This window comes from Boleophthalmus pectinirostris, unplaced genomic scaffold (assembly GCF_026225935.1).
Source record: "Boleophthalmus pectinirostris isolate CB_2022bp ecotype Guang Dong unplaced genomic scaffold, ASM2622593v1 HiC_scaffold_12, whole genome shotgun sequence".
In the NCBI taxonomy this organism is placed as follows: domain Eukaryota; kingdom Metazoa; phylum Chordata; class Actinopteri; order Gobiiformes; family Gobiidae; genus Boleophthalmus; species Boleophthalmus pectinirostris.
In genome coordinates, this window is record NW_026571018.1 from 1524877 (window position 1) to 1547090 (window position 22214).

The window sequence follows — 22214 nt, forward strand, 5'->3', positions numbered from 1 at the left end:
ACTACTACTACTACTACTACTACTACTACTACTACTACTACTACTACTACTACTACTACTACTACTACTACTACTACTACTACTACTACTACTACTACTACTACTACTACTACTACTACTACTACTACTACTACTACTACTACTACTACTACTACTACTACTACTACTTACTACTACTACTACTACTACTACTACTACTACTACTACTACTACTACTACTACTACTACTACTACTACTTCTACTACTACTCCTACTACTCCTACTACTTCTACTACTAATTTTACTACCACTACTACTACTACTATTACTACTACTACTACTACTACTACTACTACTACTACTACTATTACTACTACTACTACTACTACTACTACTACTACTATTAGTACTACTATTACTACTACTGCTACTTACTACTACTATTACTACTACTGCTACTACTACTATTACTACTACTACTACTACTATTACTGCTACTACTACCATTACTACTACTACTACTACTATTACTACTACTGCTACTACTACTACTACTATTAGTACTACTATTACTACTACTGCTACTACTACTATTACTACTACTGCTACTACTATTACTACTATTAGTACTACTATTACTACTACTGCTACTACTACTATTACTACTACTACTACTACTACTATTACTACTACTACTACTACTACTATTACTACTACTGCTACTACTACTACTTCTACTGCTACGACTACTACTACTACTACTACTACGTCTACTCGGTATCTGAGTATTTTCTGGCTTCTGCACACGTGTTCTTGGGATCTTTCACATTCAAACTATGACACCTCAATATAGTTTCACTTTCATTTTTGACTGAGTTTCCCTCCCTTTGCTCTTTGTGTTATGTCATTATCACAACACAATCTGCATTTCTAATGAACTTGTGAGGTTGTAGTGTGTTGTTTTGTGTCATGTTTTGGTGTATTTATGGCTGTGTGGGGACATGGGTGATATGGGCTTGTGGGTGGAGCTTTGGACAGAATCACTAAAATACTCCAACATGTATGGGCGACTAAACCCTAAAGCCTCTAGAGCAGGAGAGGGTCATTCTTTTTTCCATGGGACCACATGAAAAACAGAAAATACTGTGAAGGGCCAAAATGCTTAAGTCAATTCTGCATAATATTAATTGTATTTATTTTATTTTTTTTAAAAGCAGTAAATGTCATTGTTGTGACGAGCTGCTCAGACTGGGAAGAGTTTATGTTCTGATTCAGCAATGAAAAAGTGAAGCTATCAAACTAAAATGTCATTTAAAAAACACCTCTAAAATGAAAGCAATGCAGCTTTAATCCATGCTTGAGGTCAAATTATAAAATATTAGTATATGTGTGGAATGTAACAACATCCAAATCTCACGATATGATATTCATTGCGATATTTTGAAGAGGCTGATATAATTATAGATGGGACACTTTTTTGCTTTTAAAATACCTTGACAAGATTTTGGTGTAAATTATTTCTGCAATAATCCCAAGAATTCAAGTAAAATACATGTTTCTTCATGTTGTCTGCGCTGAAATGAATCATGGGACATGTAGTTCCCGATGATCATAAGCTGTTGCTACTATAAAACCTGCATTTAAGCAAAGGAACCTGTGATTCAGTATATTGTGACCACAAAATTATTGTGAGAATTTGGCAATACGATAGCACAATATTTCGGTTATTATTATATCCCTATAAATTCTGTTTATTTTGTAATTCCAAATGAGCTTAAACGGGCTGGTCAGAGTCAACCAAATGGCCGTATGTGGTCTGGGAGCTGGAGAATGCCCTGGTCTGGTCTAAAGGTAAGCTTATGAAGAGAGAAAAGAGTAAAGCTCCATAAAGGCAATTTTGGATAATACCCACTGTTTAATTCTGGGTAAAGGGTTAGGGTACTAATGAGTTACAAGATGATGATAAAATGATTCATTAAGTATTTGTTTTTTCTTTATTGAGGCTGGTCCATTTCATTCTTACTTACTTTCCTTCACTCTAATGATTCACTGAAATGAGTTTATAAGCACTTTTCACAACTCTCACCAGAAACCAGAGTGGAGTTTGGCCACGACTGTAAAGCGAACAACAACTAGAATACTAATGTGCACTTCCTGATTATCAGACAGTGCAACACTTTATAATTAGTAGATGCATTTTACTTAATGATGGACAAATGAGTCGGAGCTCCGGAGCACATCTCGTTCTTTCTGAGACAAATCTCTCTGAAGCACTGCCTTGGAGCTCGACTCGCAGCAGCCGCTCACGTGACCAAAGTGTGGAAATGTCGGTCCCTCCCCCTACTGCTTCACTCTTCGTGTCAGTCGCTTCAGTGTATCGAAGCGTTTCATTGGCTCAGTGAATGTTCCGCTCTGTGATTGGTTCAGAGTGCTTCAGAGTGTTCAGCGCACTTCTGTGGTTTGACAAGCACTAAACTGATACAGTATAAAAGATGCACCGATATTTCTTAAAAATGTTGGTAGTGAGGAGTATTGTGTGACGTTAGTGGTGATTTTGGCAACTTTTGGCATGGTATTTCAATTTCGATGGCATCTACAAGTGGAAAAAGCGATCCATGGTTTGGGATCACTTTGATCTAATTCCACCTAACAAGGAAACACCTCTTTTCTTATTTACAGCATGTTATTTATGTTGCTCTTTACATATTATTTTAAATCATTATTATTGTTGTTGATAGGTGCGTTGTCGCTCTGCATACAACTATTGTCTTACACTAACAATACTTCATCGATGCTGAGACACCTGCATCGTGCCAATGGTTAAATTTGTCCACTAGAGGTCAGTGTTTGTCCGAGGCCTCAGACACGTCCAACCATTTGAGACAATATTGCGATTGAGGTGTCAATGCTTCACGAGGCTCCATTCGCCCATCACTAATTTGACTCAAATACAACTGAAAATGGGGTAGAAAATCAACTGTATCAGAACAAATATGACACCCAAACAAGAAGTGAGCACGGGCACATGTCCGGTTCCATAGATTATTCATCCAATTCACTTTGCATAAAAAAAATAAAAATAAAAAGTCGCTCCTCTGTAACTGCTGCTGTCAGACTCCTCATTTTGGTCTTAAAATGTTTGTATTAACTTGCTATACATGATCCTGGGGGGTTTATTTCGCTATTTTGTCCATAAATAAATTAATATGAAACTCCGCTCCAAATTTGCCCCATAACTGTAGCCTCATGTCCACATTGTGGATGACGTCACACTTCCTTAGTCCATTGCTTTAGTCTGTGAGTCAACCACCAAGACTTATTATACACCCATGGACCTGTGGATCTATGGAACCTACCTGCACCACTGAGGATCACACACATATGGCAAAGACACAGGGGAACAGAAAGGAAAGTTCTGTCATTTAATGTGGAAAATCCCATTCTGTTGTCCTTGTGGAAGGGGAATCATTTTGAGTATTGGGTCTATTCCTTAAATCAGGTTTGAAATTTGAGCATGCTGACAGTACAGCTCTGAACTGGCGTCTGAACGGTGTGTTTTGAGCACACACACACATGCGTGAGCTCCTGCGGGCTCCTGCTCCTCACATAAAATCTCTGGAGACTAAACAGCAGCAGATAAGAGGATCTGAGCCCGGCTTTGTCCAGGAAATCCTCTGCCCTCATAGATCAGACCAGATTAACACAGCAGGCCCGCCTACGGACCACATCTGAACCACGGCAAGCCCCAACAGGCAGACAGGTGAGGGGATGGGGGGCAGACAGGTGAGGGGACAGCAGGGGCAGACAGGTGAGGGGGACGGGAGGGGCAGACAGGTGAGGGGCAGACAGGTGAGGGGACTCGAGGGGCAGACAGGTGAGATATTAAACTCTGCCTTTATATAAAAACACCAAAAAATCTTCAGCTCCCTCTCTCTTGTTTCTGTCATGTTACTGAACTTCCCGAGGCTGCACACATTTTTTCACTATGGAATATCAATATAATCCTCATTTGCTCACAGAACTTTACTATGAAATCCTATTTTAATTTTTTTTCTTGTTCCCCATGTCCTATAACATCTGTATTATAATAAGGAAATATGAATTATTTCCTTACCTGAGACGAGCATAATTTGTAAGCAGCACAACACAAGAAACTTAGAAAGCTACAGAATTTAAAAGGAAATAAAATAGAAATGAAAGTAGGGATGCACCGATACAGATATCAGTTTCCAAGATAATGCTTCAGTCGATACAGGTTGTTCGTCTATAAATAAGATGATTTACTGGTCGGTTTTGGCATAAAATGTCTCATATTAAACTTTTACAAAGCCATTGTGTAGTTACAAAACACATTTGAATCATTTTTACCTTATGCTGTAAATAAATGATATGATCAGTCTGTGCTCTGGTGTCAGTTGATGTCAGTTGTCAGCAGATACTTAAAAACAAAGTACAGACATGAGCAGCAGAACAGAAAGACCTGGATCAGTGCATCCCCAAAAGAAAATACAGCAATTTAACACTGAAAATCTCATTCTATTGTCCAAAGAAAGAGAGTTTGTTTATTATCATCGTGGTATTGGAATCAGATTTTGAGTGTATAATGCTCAGAATCGGAATTGAGTATTAAAAGTACAGTGACAGCAATAATTATGCGTCCTGTGAATGTTGGAATGCAGGGAGACAGGTGATTGACGGAGAGCTATATTTTGCTTCTGCATTTGACCCAGTCTTCAAAGGCAGTCTTTCAAGAGCAGTGGTTGACCCAGGGCCCCTCCTACTTAACTCTTGTACCTGTTTTGTGCTGTTGAGGGGACGGTGTTCTGGTTGTGGGGCCAAACACAAAGCCAGGTTTATTGGCGGTTACTGCGGCTTACTTGAGCTTAAAGTGCAGATTTCCTGTCTGCACACAGCCCACTTTGATTCAGACTTAGATCACTGCCACTTACACACAGTTCTGCTCCAGTGGTGGAAATACAAACAAAAAGTACTGTACTAAAGAGGAGGTATTGTCGGGGTATTATGCTAAATAGATTTTTGGAGCTTTGGTCCATGTTATAACATTGTTCACTCATCACAAACATGAAGAGCCAACATGCTGAAGAGCTTTTAAATGAGATGTTTGAGTATTTTAGCGATCTTTCCCAGGCCCTGTCCTAACCCTCCTTATGCTTAACTCTAAGATTCTACAATAATACATGCAGTTAATACCCCATAGTACTACTTTAGGTATCTGTACTTTTGTGTAGTGTTTCTGGCGGCGCTCCTTCACATATGATTTAGTTTGATTCATTTTGTGTCTATCCTTTGAAAATAGCAGATTTTGAGCATTATTTAAGGTTTTGTCCTTCACATTCACTTCAAATTATAAATCAGATGTTATGTCCCAACAGTTTCTCTTTAAATTACTCTTAATTACTTCCTTTTGTACTCTTACTGGAGTAATTTCTTCAACCACTACTTCTTCTTGAGTAATATTATTATTATTGAAGTGACGTTACTCTGACTTTGATTGAAGCAGCAGAACTCTCACTTCATCCCACTGGTCCCTCATGCTGACCTGTGTGTCCTCTGTGTTGTGTGTTGTGTGTTGTGTGTTGTGTTGCAGTGTGGTCCAAGCTGGAGCTGAGTGTGCAGGACAGTGTGGAGGTGCTCCTGGGGGCCCCCGCTCTCATCCCCTGTGACTACAGCTTCGGCCCCAGCAGCCAGGGGCCCCCCTTCGTTATGCTGCAGTGGTTTGTGGTGAGTGTGATGGGATAGAACATTACACACACACACACACACACACACATACATACACACACACATACACACACACCCGCACACACACATACACACACACACACACCCGCACACACACACACACACACACACACACGCAAGCACGCACGAGCACACACGCACGCACACACACACACACACACATACACACACACCTGCACATCACTGTTGTATTCAGATTGGTGAGAGACGGAATTCAGCAGACAGAAGTCATGATTACACATTTTGAAATGTGATATAGAACAAAATATAGACGATTAACAATAATACTGAAACTAATGAATAGCACTGACACAATAATCTAAAGTCCAATTATCATCAGAACAAAAATGATGCTCATCTCTCCCTTACATAATGAGTCATGATGGGGACAGGTCTAGTAGTGAAAATGTGTTTAGATTTGCAGTTTATGTTTGTAGAGGTTTAAACTACAAAAACTTCACCATACATATACAGCACAACTGTTGTGTATCTCATGTTCAAACGTCACTCCGTGAGAGAACAGGACACAGGTTTTGGAGTAACACGAGATTGCAGTTAGTGTTAGTCTCCCCCTCAGCCCCTCAGGTAGACACAAGGCAGTGTCCACCAGTGTCCACCACTTTAGTCCTTTAACAGATCTGAATTCTCATCTGCAGTGGAGTCTGGGTGACTAAGGGATTACACAGGCATAAACATAGACTCTAACAAAATGATGGGTTTTTTTTTCATTTTGACGTGTTTATTGGACTCAAACACGTGTCCTCACTGTGAGCACTTGCATCTCATTTGGCCTGGAGGAGGCACCTCCTGCTGGGTTCTATGGAAATGGTGTTGCTTTGGCTGTAATCGAATCTATCTCCATGGAGAATGTTCCCAAGTGTCGTTTTAATTTACCATTTCCATGGAATCATGCACGTACACTTCCATGAAATTACACATTGTGTCTTTAAGAGTAAAGTCACTTTGACTAATGACAAATGTGGTGAGTGACATTAGAGACCCACGGAGACACAGGGAGGGCATCTGACACACAGGGACATTTAAGAAGATTCTACTATAAAAACACATTCTACTATACAACTCAAAATGTGGATGTGATTGTGATATATTGTGCAGCCTTGAGCAGTGACTGGTTAAGATTGTCAGACTGTGACAGACAGGTGACAGACAGGTGACAGACAGGTGACAGACAGGTGACAGAACTCTAGAGACGAGTGACATTACAGCTGCAACATCAAACTGTGATTTTTGGTAGTGTTGTGTTTGGATTTGTGGCTGTGTTTGTTGTCGGATACTAAAAGATAGTAGTAGCCCAAGAGATGAAGGGAAAAGGCTCCAGTTTAGCTCTGTTGTAGGGAGTATTATACATCTGATGATGCAGAGTGAGATAACAGAGACTGAGCTGGCAGTGTGTGCACGAGATACAGCACAGAAATGGAATTTCTCTAAAACAGTTTAAAAAGTAGAATTGTGTTGAGTTCACATTGACATTATACAATGATTTATTAAAAAGATGTGCAACATTTTTCACAAAAACAAAAGAACATAAATAACATTAAACATACCATAATACCCTGCTCTCTGTTGTGTGGGCAGCGGTCTCCCGGCAACAGTTCCCGAGCTCGGGTCTTTTATGGGGACAGCGAGCAGCAGCTGGTGGACAACAACACGGAGTACAGCCAGCGCCTGGAGGTCATCTCTGAGACCAACCGCAGCGTGCTGACCATCAGGGACGTGAGGCTGTCTGACCACCAGAGGGAGTTCTTCTGCCAGGTCAACGGGCTGGCAGCGGGCAGCGCCGAGGGCAAAACCGCACTCAGGGTCTACGGTGAGGTGCACTTTATTCACACATATTACACTATCTTCTGATTTCTGTTGTAATGTAGTTTCCTCATCACAAACACACATGGAGTCATGTTTTGTTTTATTCACACATTTAACACACAAATATGCATATTTAGGCTCAGCTCAATTTTGTGATGTCATCAAGTTGTAAACAGGAAGTGTTATTAAAGTGGAACTACACAGTAAATCCACAGATTTACTACAGCATGTGGGACTTTCATAGCATTATCTGCTGTTCCAGGTCATTTTTTTAGTAACTTAAGTACAAACTAGATACATTTACAGGTAGCTGCATTACATGTATTTCTGATACAAACACCTGTCTGCAGGGGCAGAGTTTAAAGTGGGCATACCTGCTAGACCAATCACACTGTTCACTATTCCTCTAGACCCCACCCCTCCTCACTCCTCACTGTCTCCTTTAGTCCTCCAGGTTCAGCCCAAGTTAGTAGCTCTATTTGAAATGTGATTGTGGGCCGAGTTTATCTGTTTATTCGATTTCACACATCACATCACAGAATTCTATTGTTGTAACCTTCATATGTGGATCTGTCTGTGAGCAGCTCCTCCAGAAGCTCCAGTCATCGAGGCGGTTCCTCATGGAATATCTGTGACTGAAGAACAACCAGCAAAGGTACCTGTCAAACTCAGCACCTGTCTGTCCCTCTGACCCAGCACCTGTCTGTCCCTGTCTGAAGGTGCATACATGTCTGTACATTCACCTGTCTGTCCCTGTCTGCAGATCGCCGTGTGTGAGGCTCAGAATGGTTTCCCCAAACCCAACATCACCTGGTACAAGAACGGAGAGCTTCTCGAGTCCAGCCCAGGCCGTGAGTGTCCTGTGTGCTCTTGTGTGTGTTTGTGTGTGCCTGTGTGTGTTTGTGTGTGTTTGTGTGTGCTCTTGTGTGTGTGTGTTTGTGTGTGCCTGTGTGTGCCTGTGTGTGCTTGTGTGTGCTTGTGTGTGTTTGTGTGTGTTTGTGTGTGCCTGTGTGTGCCTGTGTGCGCTTGTGTGTGCTTGTGTGTGTTTGTGTGTGTTTGTGTGTGTTTGTGTGTGTTTGTGTGTGCTTGTGGCTAGTGTGTGCTTTTGTGTGTGCTTGTGTACATGTTTCCAGAGTACACACTTGAGTCTCAAACGAGACGGGTTTCTTGCAGCTCCTTCAGATATGATTTAATTTGTCTCATTTTTGTGTTGGATCCTTTGAAAACACCAGATTTTGTGCAGTATTTATGGTTTATACTTACAATTACATGAAGTTGAAATTATAAATCTGATGTTACATCCCAACAGTTCGACTCTTACTTGAGCAGCAGTTTTCCCAAATAGATTGAGTAATATTATTTTGAAGTAATGTTACTTTTACTTGAGTACATTTTTTGGCCCCTCTACCTGCCTCTGGCTGCTTACGAGGAAAAAAAAAAGCAAACATATCACAGGGGACTGGAAAAGGTCCCAGATTTCTGCAGAATCAATGAGAGAATCACTAACCTCTGAAGAGAGAGAAATGTGATTTTATTCATAATCCTCTTCTTCCAGCTCTCAGGCTACTTCAATTTAATCTACTAAAGTGACCAGACTGACCCACTGTATAAAAAATACATACATATATCAGTCTGAAAACCCTCTCCTCCCCCCCTCTCACTCTTTCTTTCTCTCTCCCCCTCTCCCTCCCTCCCTCCCTCCCTCTCCATCTTGCTCTCCACTCCCTCCCTCTCTCCTCCCTCTCTCCTCCCTCTCTCCTCCCTCTCTCCTCCTCTCTCTTCCTCTTCTGTGTGCTCTGTTCAGAGGTGAAGTTCTTGGTGCTGCACTGGCGTTCCTCCTCTGGTCTCTTCACTGTCCAGAACACTCTGCTGCTGCGCGTCCACAAGGAAACCAGAGACGCTCTCTTCTCCTGCAGGGTCAGCTTCTCTGTGCCCGGGGGCGAGCGCAGCCTGGAATCCAGCCCCGTCAATGTCACTGTCCACTGTGAGTGTCCGCACATGTCTCTGTCCACTGTGAGTGTCCGCACATGTCTCTGTCCACTGTGAGTGTCCGCACATGTCTCTGTCCACTGAGTGTCCGCACATGTCTCTGTCCACTGTGAGTGTCCGCACATGTCTCTGTCCACTGTGTGTCCGCACATGTCTCTGTCCACTGTGAGTGTCCACACATGTCTCTGCAATAGTATATATAAATATATCCAGTCTGTGGTGTAGGCCTGACCTTCGGGGTTGTCGTCATGTTCCTGAAACTCCTCCCCCTGCCATAGAAGCTCTGTGATCAGACCGACCACTGCTCGGGTCGAATTTAAACCATACAACAGGAGCTGCTCTAGATGGAGTCTCGTGAGTTTGTGAACTCACACATATCATGAGAATCCATCTTGCTACACAGGGTTAGGTGGGGACAGGGGGTAGTTGAAATTTTAGGAGGACTCAAGCTTCAAATGTCGCACAACACAGGCTCATTCAAACATGCATCACTCACTCCTCTAAAGTAAACTCATGAGGACACTGGTTAAACGCTCACAGAAGTCAGTGTCACATAAGGTAAGGTCTAGTGCAGGGGTCGGCCACCCAAAATGTTCAAAGAGCCATATTGGCCCAAAAAAACAAAAACCATACCTGCCTGGAGCCGCAAAAAATTAAAAGCCTTATATAAGCCTAATATGAAGGCAACACAGGCTGTCAGTATATTAGCTATATAAGCCGACTATTAAAATGACTAAGTAGGCTACAAATACAAAATGAGCATTTATGATACACAAACCCCTTTTGCGACCCTCTTAGGCCCCGTTTACATATACACGGGTATTTTTAAAAACTGAGACATTTCCCTTCGTTTGTTCACATCGTTTACACGGAAACGGTGAATTTGCCTCTGAAAACGAAGCTTTCTAAAAACTCAGGCTAGAGTGGAGATTTTAGAAAACTCCAGTTTCACATTTGCATGTAAACTGAGATAAACAGAGTTTTAGGAGCTGACGTGCCAAAAGTGCGACCGACGTTTACCTGTTGCTATGACGACGATGATGGAAGTATTAAGAGCAGCAGTCACATTTCTTCAGCGGCATGTAGAACTTTGTACGCAACTCACCGCACATCAGCCCGGAGTCTGAGCTCGGGCAGCAGCGCCAAACACACGGGGCAGTCAGCGCGCAGCTCTTCAAGACGGGGCTGGGGTCCAGTGTTGGTCAGATTGTCCAGAGGCTTCGTCCTCCATGTCCTGGTTCCAGACGGGGGCGAGCAAGACCAGAGCGCATAGGACTGGGTCCGAGTGCTTCAGTGCAGTCATCTGTGCGCTGGTTCCGTGCGGGAAAAGCGAGAATGCGCTGTGGGCCACAGGTCCGGGCGGGCTGCTCCGGTCCTCCACGCTCGACCGTGGCTGGTTCCGAGGTGGTGCAAAGCATCTGGACAGAAGCGTGAATCCCGTTTGGTTCGTTATATATTGTTCTGAGCGTCCGTCTGTGCCCATGTTTTTTTTGTTTTTTTTTTCGGGGAAAGCGCTTCTCAGGTGGAGGCACCGGACACCACCCCCCGCTTCAGTTCATCTATTTGTTCTGCTGAAACACTTTTCATGTGTTTCATTTACACACAGCTGATGGATCAGATCCATGACCAGAGATGAACGAGGGTTTTACCCCTAAAGAAACCAGATTAAAACAACAACCAAAAAAATCATTCCTTTTCCATTTTCACTCATTTTTGAAAAAGCTCCAGGGAGCCACTAGGGGAGTGCTAAAGAGCCACATGCGGCTCCGGAGCCACGGGTTGACGACCCCTGGTCTAGTGTCTAATCAACGAGGACACGTGCTGTGATTATTCCTGATGCCCTGGCGCTGTGTGCAGACCCCACGTCCATGGTGGAGCTGTGGAAGGAGTCTCCGCCTGGGCTGCTCCGAGAGGGGGACACTGTGGAGCTGCGCTGCCAGGGGGACGGACACCCCCCGCCCACCTTCATCTTCACCAGAGAACAAGTAAGAATGCACTGCCTCTGCATCCCCTTTGTACCCCCACACCCCCTCTGCCATCTCCTCACCCCCTCTGCCCCGGCCCCACTGAGCACACAGAGCAGGGGGCCCCACACAAAGGCTTTTGAGCTCCAGTGCAGTTTGGTGTCACTTGTTGCAGTCTTTAGTTTAGTGGAGATTTTGAGTTGTGGCACAGACTGGTCCAACACGAGGATTAGGGGCTGTTATGGTGGAGAGGTGTGTGAGGCTGGCTGTGAGGGGCTGTGAGGGGCTGTGAGGGGCTGTGAGGGGCTGTGAGGGGCCGTAGGGTGGAATAATCGTGACCAGTCGACTGTTAAATTAAGCGTGTTCGTACTTTGATAATAATAATCAGGATTATACACACACTAAAACACATGATAATGCATTACTCTTTATATTTTCATGTTTTATTCATTCGCTCCACACTCTTATGGGAAGATTATTGGAGCCACAGCTACAGCCAGTCTGCACCATCGGCTCCTCCCAACACCAACACACACAGTATATTCACTAGGCAATGTGGGTGAAGGGTCTTGCCTCAGGACACAACAACAGTTTTTTAGTATTGCCAGCGGTCTTCCAGTCAAGTACTACCCAGGCCCCGCCCTGCTCCGCCTCAGAGATCAGACGAGATCAGGCTTTGACAAAGAGGTACATATGATTCATAAAACAGTGAAATAAAAACACCAGGATGATGTAGCGTGGGTTCATATGAACATTTTAAGTCCAGAATGAGAAACCAATAAAAACAGCAGCAGGTACAGTGAGGGGCCACCATTTTTTAGAGGAAACAAACCTCGAAGGAACCATGTCACACCCATGCTCACTTGGAACGTGGCGACTAGCGGGCTCACTATGTTCAGAGATACATAGAGTCTGTGGAGAGGATATGAGGGAGGATGTGTTCCCATGGTCCGGAGGGTCTCGCTCAGAGGGGGCCAGTCCACTGTCACACACTCCTTTGTGAGGGGACAGTCCCACAGTGTGAGTCTGGGCCCTGCTCTGGCTCCAGAACGCTCTCACCACTAGGACAGATAAGGGAGCATCAGTCACAGGACAATAGTGTTGAGTACATGAGTACTTATACTTGAGTACATACAAGTTCATTTTTGACTCATCTAGGACAGTATGACTCTCCTCACAACAGTATTGTTACTGTTCTTTCTTCTCCCATGGGAGACAAGGATAATTATCTCTTCTTAACCCTCTCAGGCTCAAATAAATTTTTAGTATCAAGAAAAATCTGATATTTGGGGAAAATTATAATATGGGGTAGTAATATACAATTCTGACTTTTTTAACCTTTGTGAACAAAAAAAGTATTTTGCACTTCTGGCAGGCCGTTTGCGTGGAGCCGTTCTTGCACAGTCTGCATTGTCCACGTTTATCAACATGGATGGGAGAAAAGGCTCCTGAGTAAAAAAAGCTCATAAAATATGGATGTGGAGTAAGTAGGTAATTGGAATTTAGCTGTTGCTAATCTGCAACGCCTGCCTGGAGAGGGTTAAATCCCACAGAAAGTCTTTGTCTGGATGGATTCTTGTATCATGCACAGGAGGCGATATGCCAGAAATAATACCAGGACTTTATTATGATTCATGCAGACTCTGTATCTTTAGAAAACCTTTAAATGGCAAATAAAATCATCTGCTTGCATCTGATTGGTTATATCAGATCATTGACATTGTTGTATTTAGAGTGATTCATGTATGTTTGAGTAATCTTTAATCACTTATTTTCAAAACACCATTTTGCTGATCAAACTGCACTGGCACATGGCCCCTTCTCTGTACACACTTCCTCCTCCAGTTTTATACACAGTTTTATACACAGTATTATACACAGTTTTATACACAGTTTTATACACAGTTTTATACAGGCTGTACACGTAGGATTGAGCAGCGTTGCATCATTTTGGTACTAATGAAAAAGAAAGTGCTGCTCTATGTGATCTGTGGCTATGAGTTGCTGACTCTGTTGTGATGATGTTTACAGTGACGTCAGCTCCTATTGGACACCACGTTTTCTAACATGAAAGTCAGTGGACTTGTTTCTTATATGAAGTTGTTTTAGATGAATATTGTGATTTAAAATGTGTGTTCTTTCATTGGGCCTGTCTCTCACACAGAGCATTAGGGAGGTTGATCAACTGGAGGAGTGTGTGAGGAGTGTGTGAGGAGTGTGTGTTTGAGCACAGAGAAGCACAATATCACATCACCAGAAAAACACACAGTCACAGGGATGAGATCACGATGGGTGTGTTATCACCATCTCACTCTCCGTGTGTGTTTGGTTGTGTCTGGTTGTGTCTGGTTGTGTCTGGTTGTGTCTGGTTGTGTTTGGTTGTGTTTGGTTGTGTTTGGTTGTGTTTGGTTGTGTCTGGTTGTGTCTGGTTGTGTTTGGTTGTGTTGTTTGGTTGTTGGTTGTGTGGTTGTGTTGGTTGTGTCTGGTTGTGTTGGTTGTGTTGTGTTGTGTGTGTGGTTGTGTCTGGTTGTGTTGGTTGTGTTGTTGTGTCTGGTTGTGTCTGGTTGTGTTTGGTTGTGTTTGGTTGTGTTGTGGTTGTGTTGGTGTGTTGTGTGTTGTTGTGTGGGTTGTGTCTGGTTGTGTTTGGTTGTGTTTGGTTGTGTTTGGTTGTGTTTGGTTGTGTCTGGTTGTGTCTGGTTGTGTCTGGTTGTGTCTGGTTGTGTTTGGTTGTGTTTGGTTGTGTCTGGTTGTGTCTGGTTGTGTCTGGTTGTGTTTGGTTGTGTCTGGTTGTGTCTGGTTGTGTTTGGTTGTGTCTGGTTGTGTCTGGTTGTGTCTGGTTGTGTTTGGTTGTGTTGGTTGTGTGGTTGTGTCTGGTTGTGTTGGTTGTGTGTGGTTGTGTCTGGTTGTGTTGGTTGTGTCTGGTTGTGTTTGGTTGTGTTTGTCTGGTTGTGTCTGGTTGTGTTTGGTTGTGTTTGGTTGTGTTTGGTTGTGTCTGGTTGTGTCTGGTTGTGTCTGGTTGTGTTGGTTGTGTTTGGTTGTGTTGGTTGTGTCTGGTTGTGTCTGGTTGTGTCTGGTTGTGTTCTGGTTGTGTCTGGTTGTGTCTGTCTGGTTGTGTCTGGTTGTGTCTGGTTGTGTCTGGTTGTGTTCTGGTTGTGTCTGGTTGTGTCTGGTTGTGTTTGGTGTCTGGTTGTGTCTGGTTGTGTTGGTTGTGTGTGTGTGGTTGTGTCTGGTTGTGTGGTTGTGTCTGGTTGTGTTGGTTGGTTGTGTGTCTGGTTGTGTCTGGTTGTGTCTGGTTGTGTCTGGTTGTGTCTGGTTGTGTCTGGTTGTGTCTGGTTGTGTGGTTGTGTCTGGTTGTGTCTGGTTGTGTCTGGTTGTGTTGGTTGTGTGTTGGTCTGGTTGTGTGTCTGGTTGTGTGTGGTTGTGTCTGTTGTGTGGTGTGTCTGGTGTGTCTGGTTGTGTCTGGTTGTGTCTGGTTGTGTTTGGTTGACTTAAACTTGAGCCCATGTGTCCTACAGCAGCCGGACATCCCGCTGGACAGCCGGGGGGACGTGCTGATCCTGTCCTCTGTGTCCCGTAAAGACAGCGGTCTGTACCAGTGCCGCCCTACAGACCCACACAGCTCCTCTGACGCCAAGGGAGAGGTGCAGCTCACTGTGCACTGTGAGTCCTTTGTATTTTGCTTCTTTAAATGTTTTGACTCACTTTGCTCATCACAAACAGACCTGGAGTTGTGTTTTGTTTCATTCACACATGTTTAACACACAAAACTTCACATTTAGACTCTTCTCTCAAACAGAAAACACTCCATTCCAATTTGGGATGTCATGTGATAATACAAGAAGTGCTCCACTGTGTTTTTAAACCCCATACACCTTCACTAGAATCATTTGGATCATTTCAGATGTGGAATCAGCAATCTCTACTAAACGAAAGGTAAAATGAGCTGTTACTTTGAAAACTACCACTTTATGACATCACAAGGTGGAACAGAGCATTTAGATCTTTGGAGATGTAAACAGACTAATAATAAAGAGTTACTCAAACATGTGTGAATGAAACAAAACACAACTCCAGGTCTGTTTTTGAGGAGGTTACAACATTCCTACATGGCCTAAAACTCACAAGAGCCAACTCTGCATCATACAGGACTTTTAAAGGAACTGTATGTAAGATTTTGATCACCAAAAAACATGACCTATTTATATTTCAGATACAAATCAAATAGCTTTCACTGAAAACAATTTGTACATCGTACATGATGCCCAAGTTGTTATAAGTAAGTTATAATTTGGTGATTATCCAATCAGAAAACAGAAATCATTTGTGTTGCCAGGTTCGATGCTGAAATCCTAAAGTGTCTCTCTCTGATTTGATTGGTCTCTCCCTAAAACCCCAGCAACTGCAGCCAATCATGAGTCAGTGCTAGTGCAGCTTCTGCACCACAGAGACACAATGCACACATGAACAAACACTGTCTAAAAAGTTATTTAGATTAGATTCATGGTCCTATTTAGGAATTTGATTTTGAACAAAAAGGTGAAAGTGACTCACTGAAAAACTGTTGGCTAACTGGTTTGTGACTGTAATGTGACTGGAGAGGGACTCGTGTAGGTTACATCTGCTATTTACACATTGACGTCTAATTGTCGAATTAGCGGCATAAACATTATTTTTCGAGCATTCCACTACTTTGACTTTTTTTTCATAGTCAGAGTAGCAGCACTTTACTATTTTTTCTAAATATTTCTGCTTTTCTGACATGAATCATATTTCTGTATGTATTGTACTTTGTGCTCCCGTACATCATAAGATGCTTGGACCAGTGCAAAGGTCTTGATCAGAGAATACTTCGGCCACAGTAGGAAAATGTCCAAACTGATCGCCATGGGAAGCAGTCATGCATTTTAAAAAAGAGCAGAGGGCAGCCTTCGGGAAAATATCAAATCTAAAATGGAGGCTGCGTGGACCCTTTGTGCTTCTTTGGGTCATGTAGGATATCTGCGGAGAACAACATATATGATGTGTTGGAATAGGAAAACCGGCACGTCTATATAGAGGCATGTCGTAATGGAGGGATGTCGGAATAGGCAGCGGACCCCACTTATTTAACAAATCATCTCACCTGTTGTAGTTCCGACTAAATCAGTTCTTTCTGGTCAGACAGAGCAGGGCCTACAGTTAGCCCCAGGGAATATTGATGACATCAGCTGCAAAGTATCACATTTAAACTACAGGGAGTGTAGAATGTGAACCCAGCCCCTCACTACTGCCCCCTGTGTTCCAGACCTGGATGCTGCAGTGGTGGTACCAGCAGAGACCGAGATCATGTACAGAGGAGAAGCTTTGACGGCCACATGCAACGCCCTGTCCTCCCTCCAGACCAGCACCACCTGGTACAAGGTCTGCAGCCGCAACGTGCACGCACAGTCACAAACACACGCACAAACACACGCACAAACACACGCACAAACACACGCCCAAACACACGCACAAACACACGCACAATGACAGGCGCAAACACACTCACAATCACATAATCACAGGCACAATCACATAATCACAGGCACAATCACATAATCACACTCACAATCACGCACAAACACATGCACAATCACAGGCACACTCACACACACAGTCACATACACAATCACACGCACAATCATACGCATAAAACATGAATAAAGCAAAAACAACTCCAGGTATGTTTTTGATGAGGGAACAGTGTCTTTATGAATCTATGAAAAATAAACAATGTTATGTCAAAAATGTCATTTTTGCATTTTATGTCTCCTTTAATGTCCCTGCATCACCATGAAGTCTGAAGTATAAACTGTTAAACCTGGAGTTTAGACCTTCACAAATAAATTCTGAAGTGCCTGTGATTCTTGGGTTTTCTCTCAAATATAATTGCCCCTGGAAGTGTGTAAAATGACAAATCCAATTGCAACTCTTAAAATACAACCACACACAGAGCCCTAACCTCCCTTTGCCCCCTGTCTGTGCCCTCTGTCTGTGCCCTCTGTCTGTGCCCTCTGTCTGTGCCCTCTGTCTGTGCCCTCTGTCTGTGCCCTCTGTGAGGGTGGGCACGTGGTGGGCACAGGCTCCAGTCTGCTCCTCCAGGACGCGTCGTACCAAAACAGGCGGGGGAGTATGTGTGCGAGGTGACGGTGCCCGCTCTGCCCGCTCTCCACACCCAGAGCTCTGTGCACATCGTCGTCCATGGTGAGACTTGCTCCTGGTGCTTTCACTTTGAACTGAACTGACCAGTGATACCTGTGCTTCTCAAGCTGTGGTGTGCGCTCTGCCTGGTACATGGGCCCTGCAGTTTGCACATATGCTTCATAATAATGCTTTGCATATTTATATTTGACCTTATCTGTGGTGTAGTCTCAATTTTCCTGGTCTAGTCTCATTTTTACCTCATGTTTAGTTCTGCTTTGGCCTGATGTAGTTCTAGTGTAGATCTGGTGGTACTCAGAAAGACAAATATTATCTTAGGTTGTACTTGGTGTGAAATGTTTGACAACCACTGCTTTAAGGAAATGTATGTAAGATTTTGATTTGAAATCTTATAAACTTATAAACAGACACTCTTATAAACTATCTGTGTCAATAGATTCAAGGTAAATATATAGTTAACAATTGTAATGTTGATTTGTTCTTAATCAATAAAACTTTGGGCATCATACCATCATTTGGGTTGCCAGGTTCAACGCTGAAATCCAGTTAGTTTAAATCTGGATTTAAATGCCTCTGAATGGTCACTTTCTCACTCTTTCTCTCAGTCATGAGTCAGTGCTAGTGCAGCCTCTGCAGCTCAGGGAGGGAGTTCTGAAGGTTTTGATCTTTTACATGAGGCTTGTCCTGTGGATCTCAGATCACATCAACATTCTATTGACCAATAGCATTTCAAATGAGCAGCAGCTAAAATGAATGTTCTTTAACACAAAGAATCAGGCTCATGTTTTGTGCTTTTACCTTTTGGATATTTCTTCAGAAAGTCCAGTGTAATCAATGGGGAAGTCTGGCTCTTGTGCCGCATCTGGGACTATAACATCATCTCAGAATCTGAAAACCACCTGCTCCTTGTTTTAAACTGTAAGAGAGCGCAGGCTGCGTATTGGGCATTGTGCAGCTCCCGGGCCCCATACGGCCCTTTGGTTGACTCTAACCGGTCCTTTTACACCAAATTGGAATTACAAAATAAACATATTTTATCATTTTACCTCATTCATGGTCTAAAGCTTAATTCCTGTGATTTTAAAAATGTTTTTAAGTGACATTTTTGTTAGCTTGTCTTGATATAAACTCTCCCCAGTCTGAGCAGCTCGTCCGAACAATGAGATTTACTGCTTTTTATAAAGAATTGAGTTAAGCATTTTGGCTCCACAATATTTTATGTTTCTCATGTGGCCCCATGGAAAAGAACTGTCCACTGCTGTATTTGAAAGGCTGCTGTGGTGCTAGCTGTGTGCACTGACATGTCTGTGTCTGTGTGTGTGTGTGTCTGTGGGCAGGAACTCCACAGGTGGAGTCCCCGGAGCAGGAGGTGCGCCTGGAGCATCCCAGTGGCCGAGTGCTCAACCTGAGCTGTGAGGCCCAAGGATCCCCCGCTCCCACCCTGACCTGGAGCCTCTCTGCCGCCCAGGTGTGACCCGCGCACAACCCACACACAACCCGCACACAACCCACATACAGTACAACCCACACACAACCCACACACAACCCACATACAGTACAACCCACACATAACCCACATACAGTACAACCCACACATAACCCGAGCACAACCCACACACAACCAACGCATAACCCACCCACTCACAATCCACACACAACCCACTCACAACACGCACACAACCCACACACATCCCACGTACCACCTGCTTCAAACTGATCCTCACAGTGTTGAATAATCATCTGGACAAATGTCCTGCTGAACTGTCAGGCTGCTCATGTTTGATCTGTTTATTGTTAATATTTCTGTAATTACTGGGACTGTCCATACAAAACAAAACACAGAAAACCAGCACAAAGTTCAACGTTATTTTCTCTGGAAATTTTAGAATATGACTTCCTGGTTGGACACGACCTGTAGATATGACGAGTGTAAAGACAGTTCCATAAGTGCTCGGGATGCAATGATACACTTTTGCCACAAGTCGATACATATCAGGGGTCACAGTATTGATCTGATGTCGATACGACACGAGAAAGAAACACGTGATTTTTTTTTCTGCTGATGAGTATAATATAATGACACGATATTAATGAAACAATACATACATTACACAACAACTGCTGTACAGCTGGAGTTTATATGTGAAGTGTTTTAGTTCATTTGGTTCAATGATTTACACCTGAGAATTTTGATTCAGTGAAAATAAGAACAGTACTTTCTCAGGCGTTTCCTTTTTTGATGATGATTTCCTCAGCAGCTCCTCCCACACTCACCTGATCTTTTTACACACACTGAGCTCTAACATCTACTTTCTGAACACTCAGACTCTGTTCTATTACACAGAAATGTCTCAACCTTTTTCAGAGAAGAAATAGATTGCGTCTACGTGATTCGCGTCCCGTATGTGTATACGAGTGCATTTGATTAAAGCTGATGTAAAGCCAAAAGTGATTTTAAGGTTAAAAAAAAAAAATTTAAGTTAATCTCTTTGTCATTCCTGGGTCTATCCCTGTAAAATAAAAAGTGAGTAAAGATCAAACCCTCGTCTGTTCAAATATTTCAGCTGTAAGTCCCTGTGGAGCTGTTTTCTGCTGCGTCTGAGGAGGACGCCAAAAGAACTGTTTAACTTTCAGACCAAAATAAATGACAGCAGAGCGTGTATGGAGGTACATGTGTGTATTATTGACCAAACACGTGTATCAAATCGTGACACCAGTATCAAACGATTGAATATTGTTGCATCCCTTTAACTGCATAACCACAACCATAGTGTGGACACCGACCAAACTGTTTCATATGATTTAACAAATACAGTAATTGAGTGTTAAATGATGAAGGTTTAAACTCCCCCCAAAAAAATTTAACTTGTGTATAAATTTACACCACATCTTGCCGTATTTTGTACTTTTCTTCTCTACTTTTTGCCACAAACTGACACTTAAGTTGTTCTTAATTAGACAAACTTCCAAAGCGTGGTGTTCCTGTTAAAAGTGCAGATGTTGTTGTTGTTTTTGTGCAGAGCTGGGAGGAGGTGGTCTCTCACTCCTCCTCGCACTCGTCCCTCAGCGTCGTGTCCGTCCGGGTCAGCGCAGACTTCAGTGCCGTGTGCAACGCCTCCAACGACCTGGGCTCCGACGCCAGGCTCTTCAGCGTCAAAGCAGGTACAGCCAGCCCATCCCAGACAAACACAGATCAAAGCAGGTACAGGGAGGCAAAAACACACAGGATTCAGCAGTGTCACGTAGCCATTTTTGCACAAATGGAAAAAAAAAGTAAACAACTCACAAAGTACTTCACAAACCTGAAGCAATGTGAGATGTACGGTGATTGTGTGATAGTGCTCTGAAGGGGGAGTGACGCGGGGAGCAAAGGAAGGGGGGATTCAGAGTGTCAAAATAAAAGTGAAACTTCTGTGATTTTGCATTTTTAAAACAATATCTATGTGATCTAAGTTTGTTATGTGTCAGTAAATGAGTGAACTTCAGACTTTAGACTAAGTATTTGGAAGACAAAGTACAGTGAGTCCAGACCTGGTGTGTTCTAGTCTGGTGTACAAATCAGAGTGTGATCAGATTGTGGATTGGGCGTGTTAACAAAAGCTCTGAGAGCTGATCTGATCTGTTTGTGTCCTGTCCACAGTTCCCATGGTGACGGCTCCTGCTGCCTTCTCTCCAGGTAAAACTCCACCGCTACAACAACTTTCCACTCGACAACATTTTACTTACAGCAAGAACTCAGACGAGAGCAGAGGACATTTAGAACTCTAGTGTGGCACATGGATGGTCATCAGAACTAGTCTCTTGTGTGGAAGTTGGAAGGGATGGAATGTAATAAAGTAACAATTGTAAAATATTGTAGTACACATTTCAGGTATTTGAACTTTACTTAAGTAAAGTGGATACTTTTTCCTTTTACTTCACTACATCTGATAGCCTGTGTCATCTCTGTTTGGTTGGAGTTCTTCTCTGTGTGGTCTCTGGTTTGTTGGAGATCTTGTCTGTGTGGTTTCTGGTTGGTTGGAGATCTTGTCTGTGGTTGCAGCTGAGGGCAGTGGTATCTTCATCGTGGTCATCATCCTGGGCCTCCTGCTGCTCGCCATCCTGGGTAGCGTCATCTACTTCCTCCACAAGAAGAACCGACTCCCCTGTGGTCGTTCGGGCAAACAGAGCATGTGAGTACTACTGACACTACTACTACTACTACTACTACTACTACTACTGCTACTACTACTACTACTACTACTACTACTACTACTACTACAGCTGATATTACTTCTGCTGACTCATGTGTATAACCTGTGGAACCTCAAACAGTCTTGACAGATCCATATTTGTGCAGAACCAAAGAGAAAGCCAGTGCTAAGGACATTGTGGTGGAGATGAAGACTGAAGAGTCTGTTCTGCTCAGAGCAGTCAACGGAGACAAGAGGGCCCCCGCTGAACAGGTACAGCGCCCCTTCAGGACAGGAGCAGAAGTGCACATCCTGTAGTTAGCTGCTCCTTACACATATATC

General features: G+C 43.2%; 1 protein-coding gene across 1 annotated transcript in view; it reads left to right on the top strand.

Moving 5' to 3' along the window:
- mcama (melanoma cell adhesion molecule a) overlaps positions 1-22214 on the top strand; it is a 60411-nt gene that overhangs the window by 37144 nt on the left and 1053 nt on the right. Inside the window, 15 exon segments of the mRNA XM_055148642.1 lie at positions 5589-5722; positions 7340-7571; positions 8152-8222; positions 8331-8418; positions 9372-9551; positions 11414-11541; positions 15036-15180; positions 16805-16920; positions 17599-17658; positions 17661-17742; positions 19038-19168; positions 20721-20862; positions 21341-21376; positions 21743-21872; positions 22040-22145. Of these exon segments, the coding sequence (XP_055004617.1) occupies positions 5589-5722; positions 7340-7571; positions 8152-8222; positions 8331-8418; positions 9372-9551; positions 11414-11541; positions 15036-15180; positions 16805-16920; positions 17599-17658; positions 17661-17742; positions 19038-19168; positions 20721-20862; positions 21341-21376; positions 21743-21872; positions 22040-22145 (1781 nt within the window).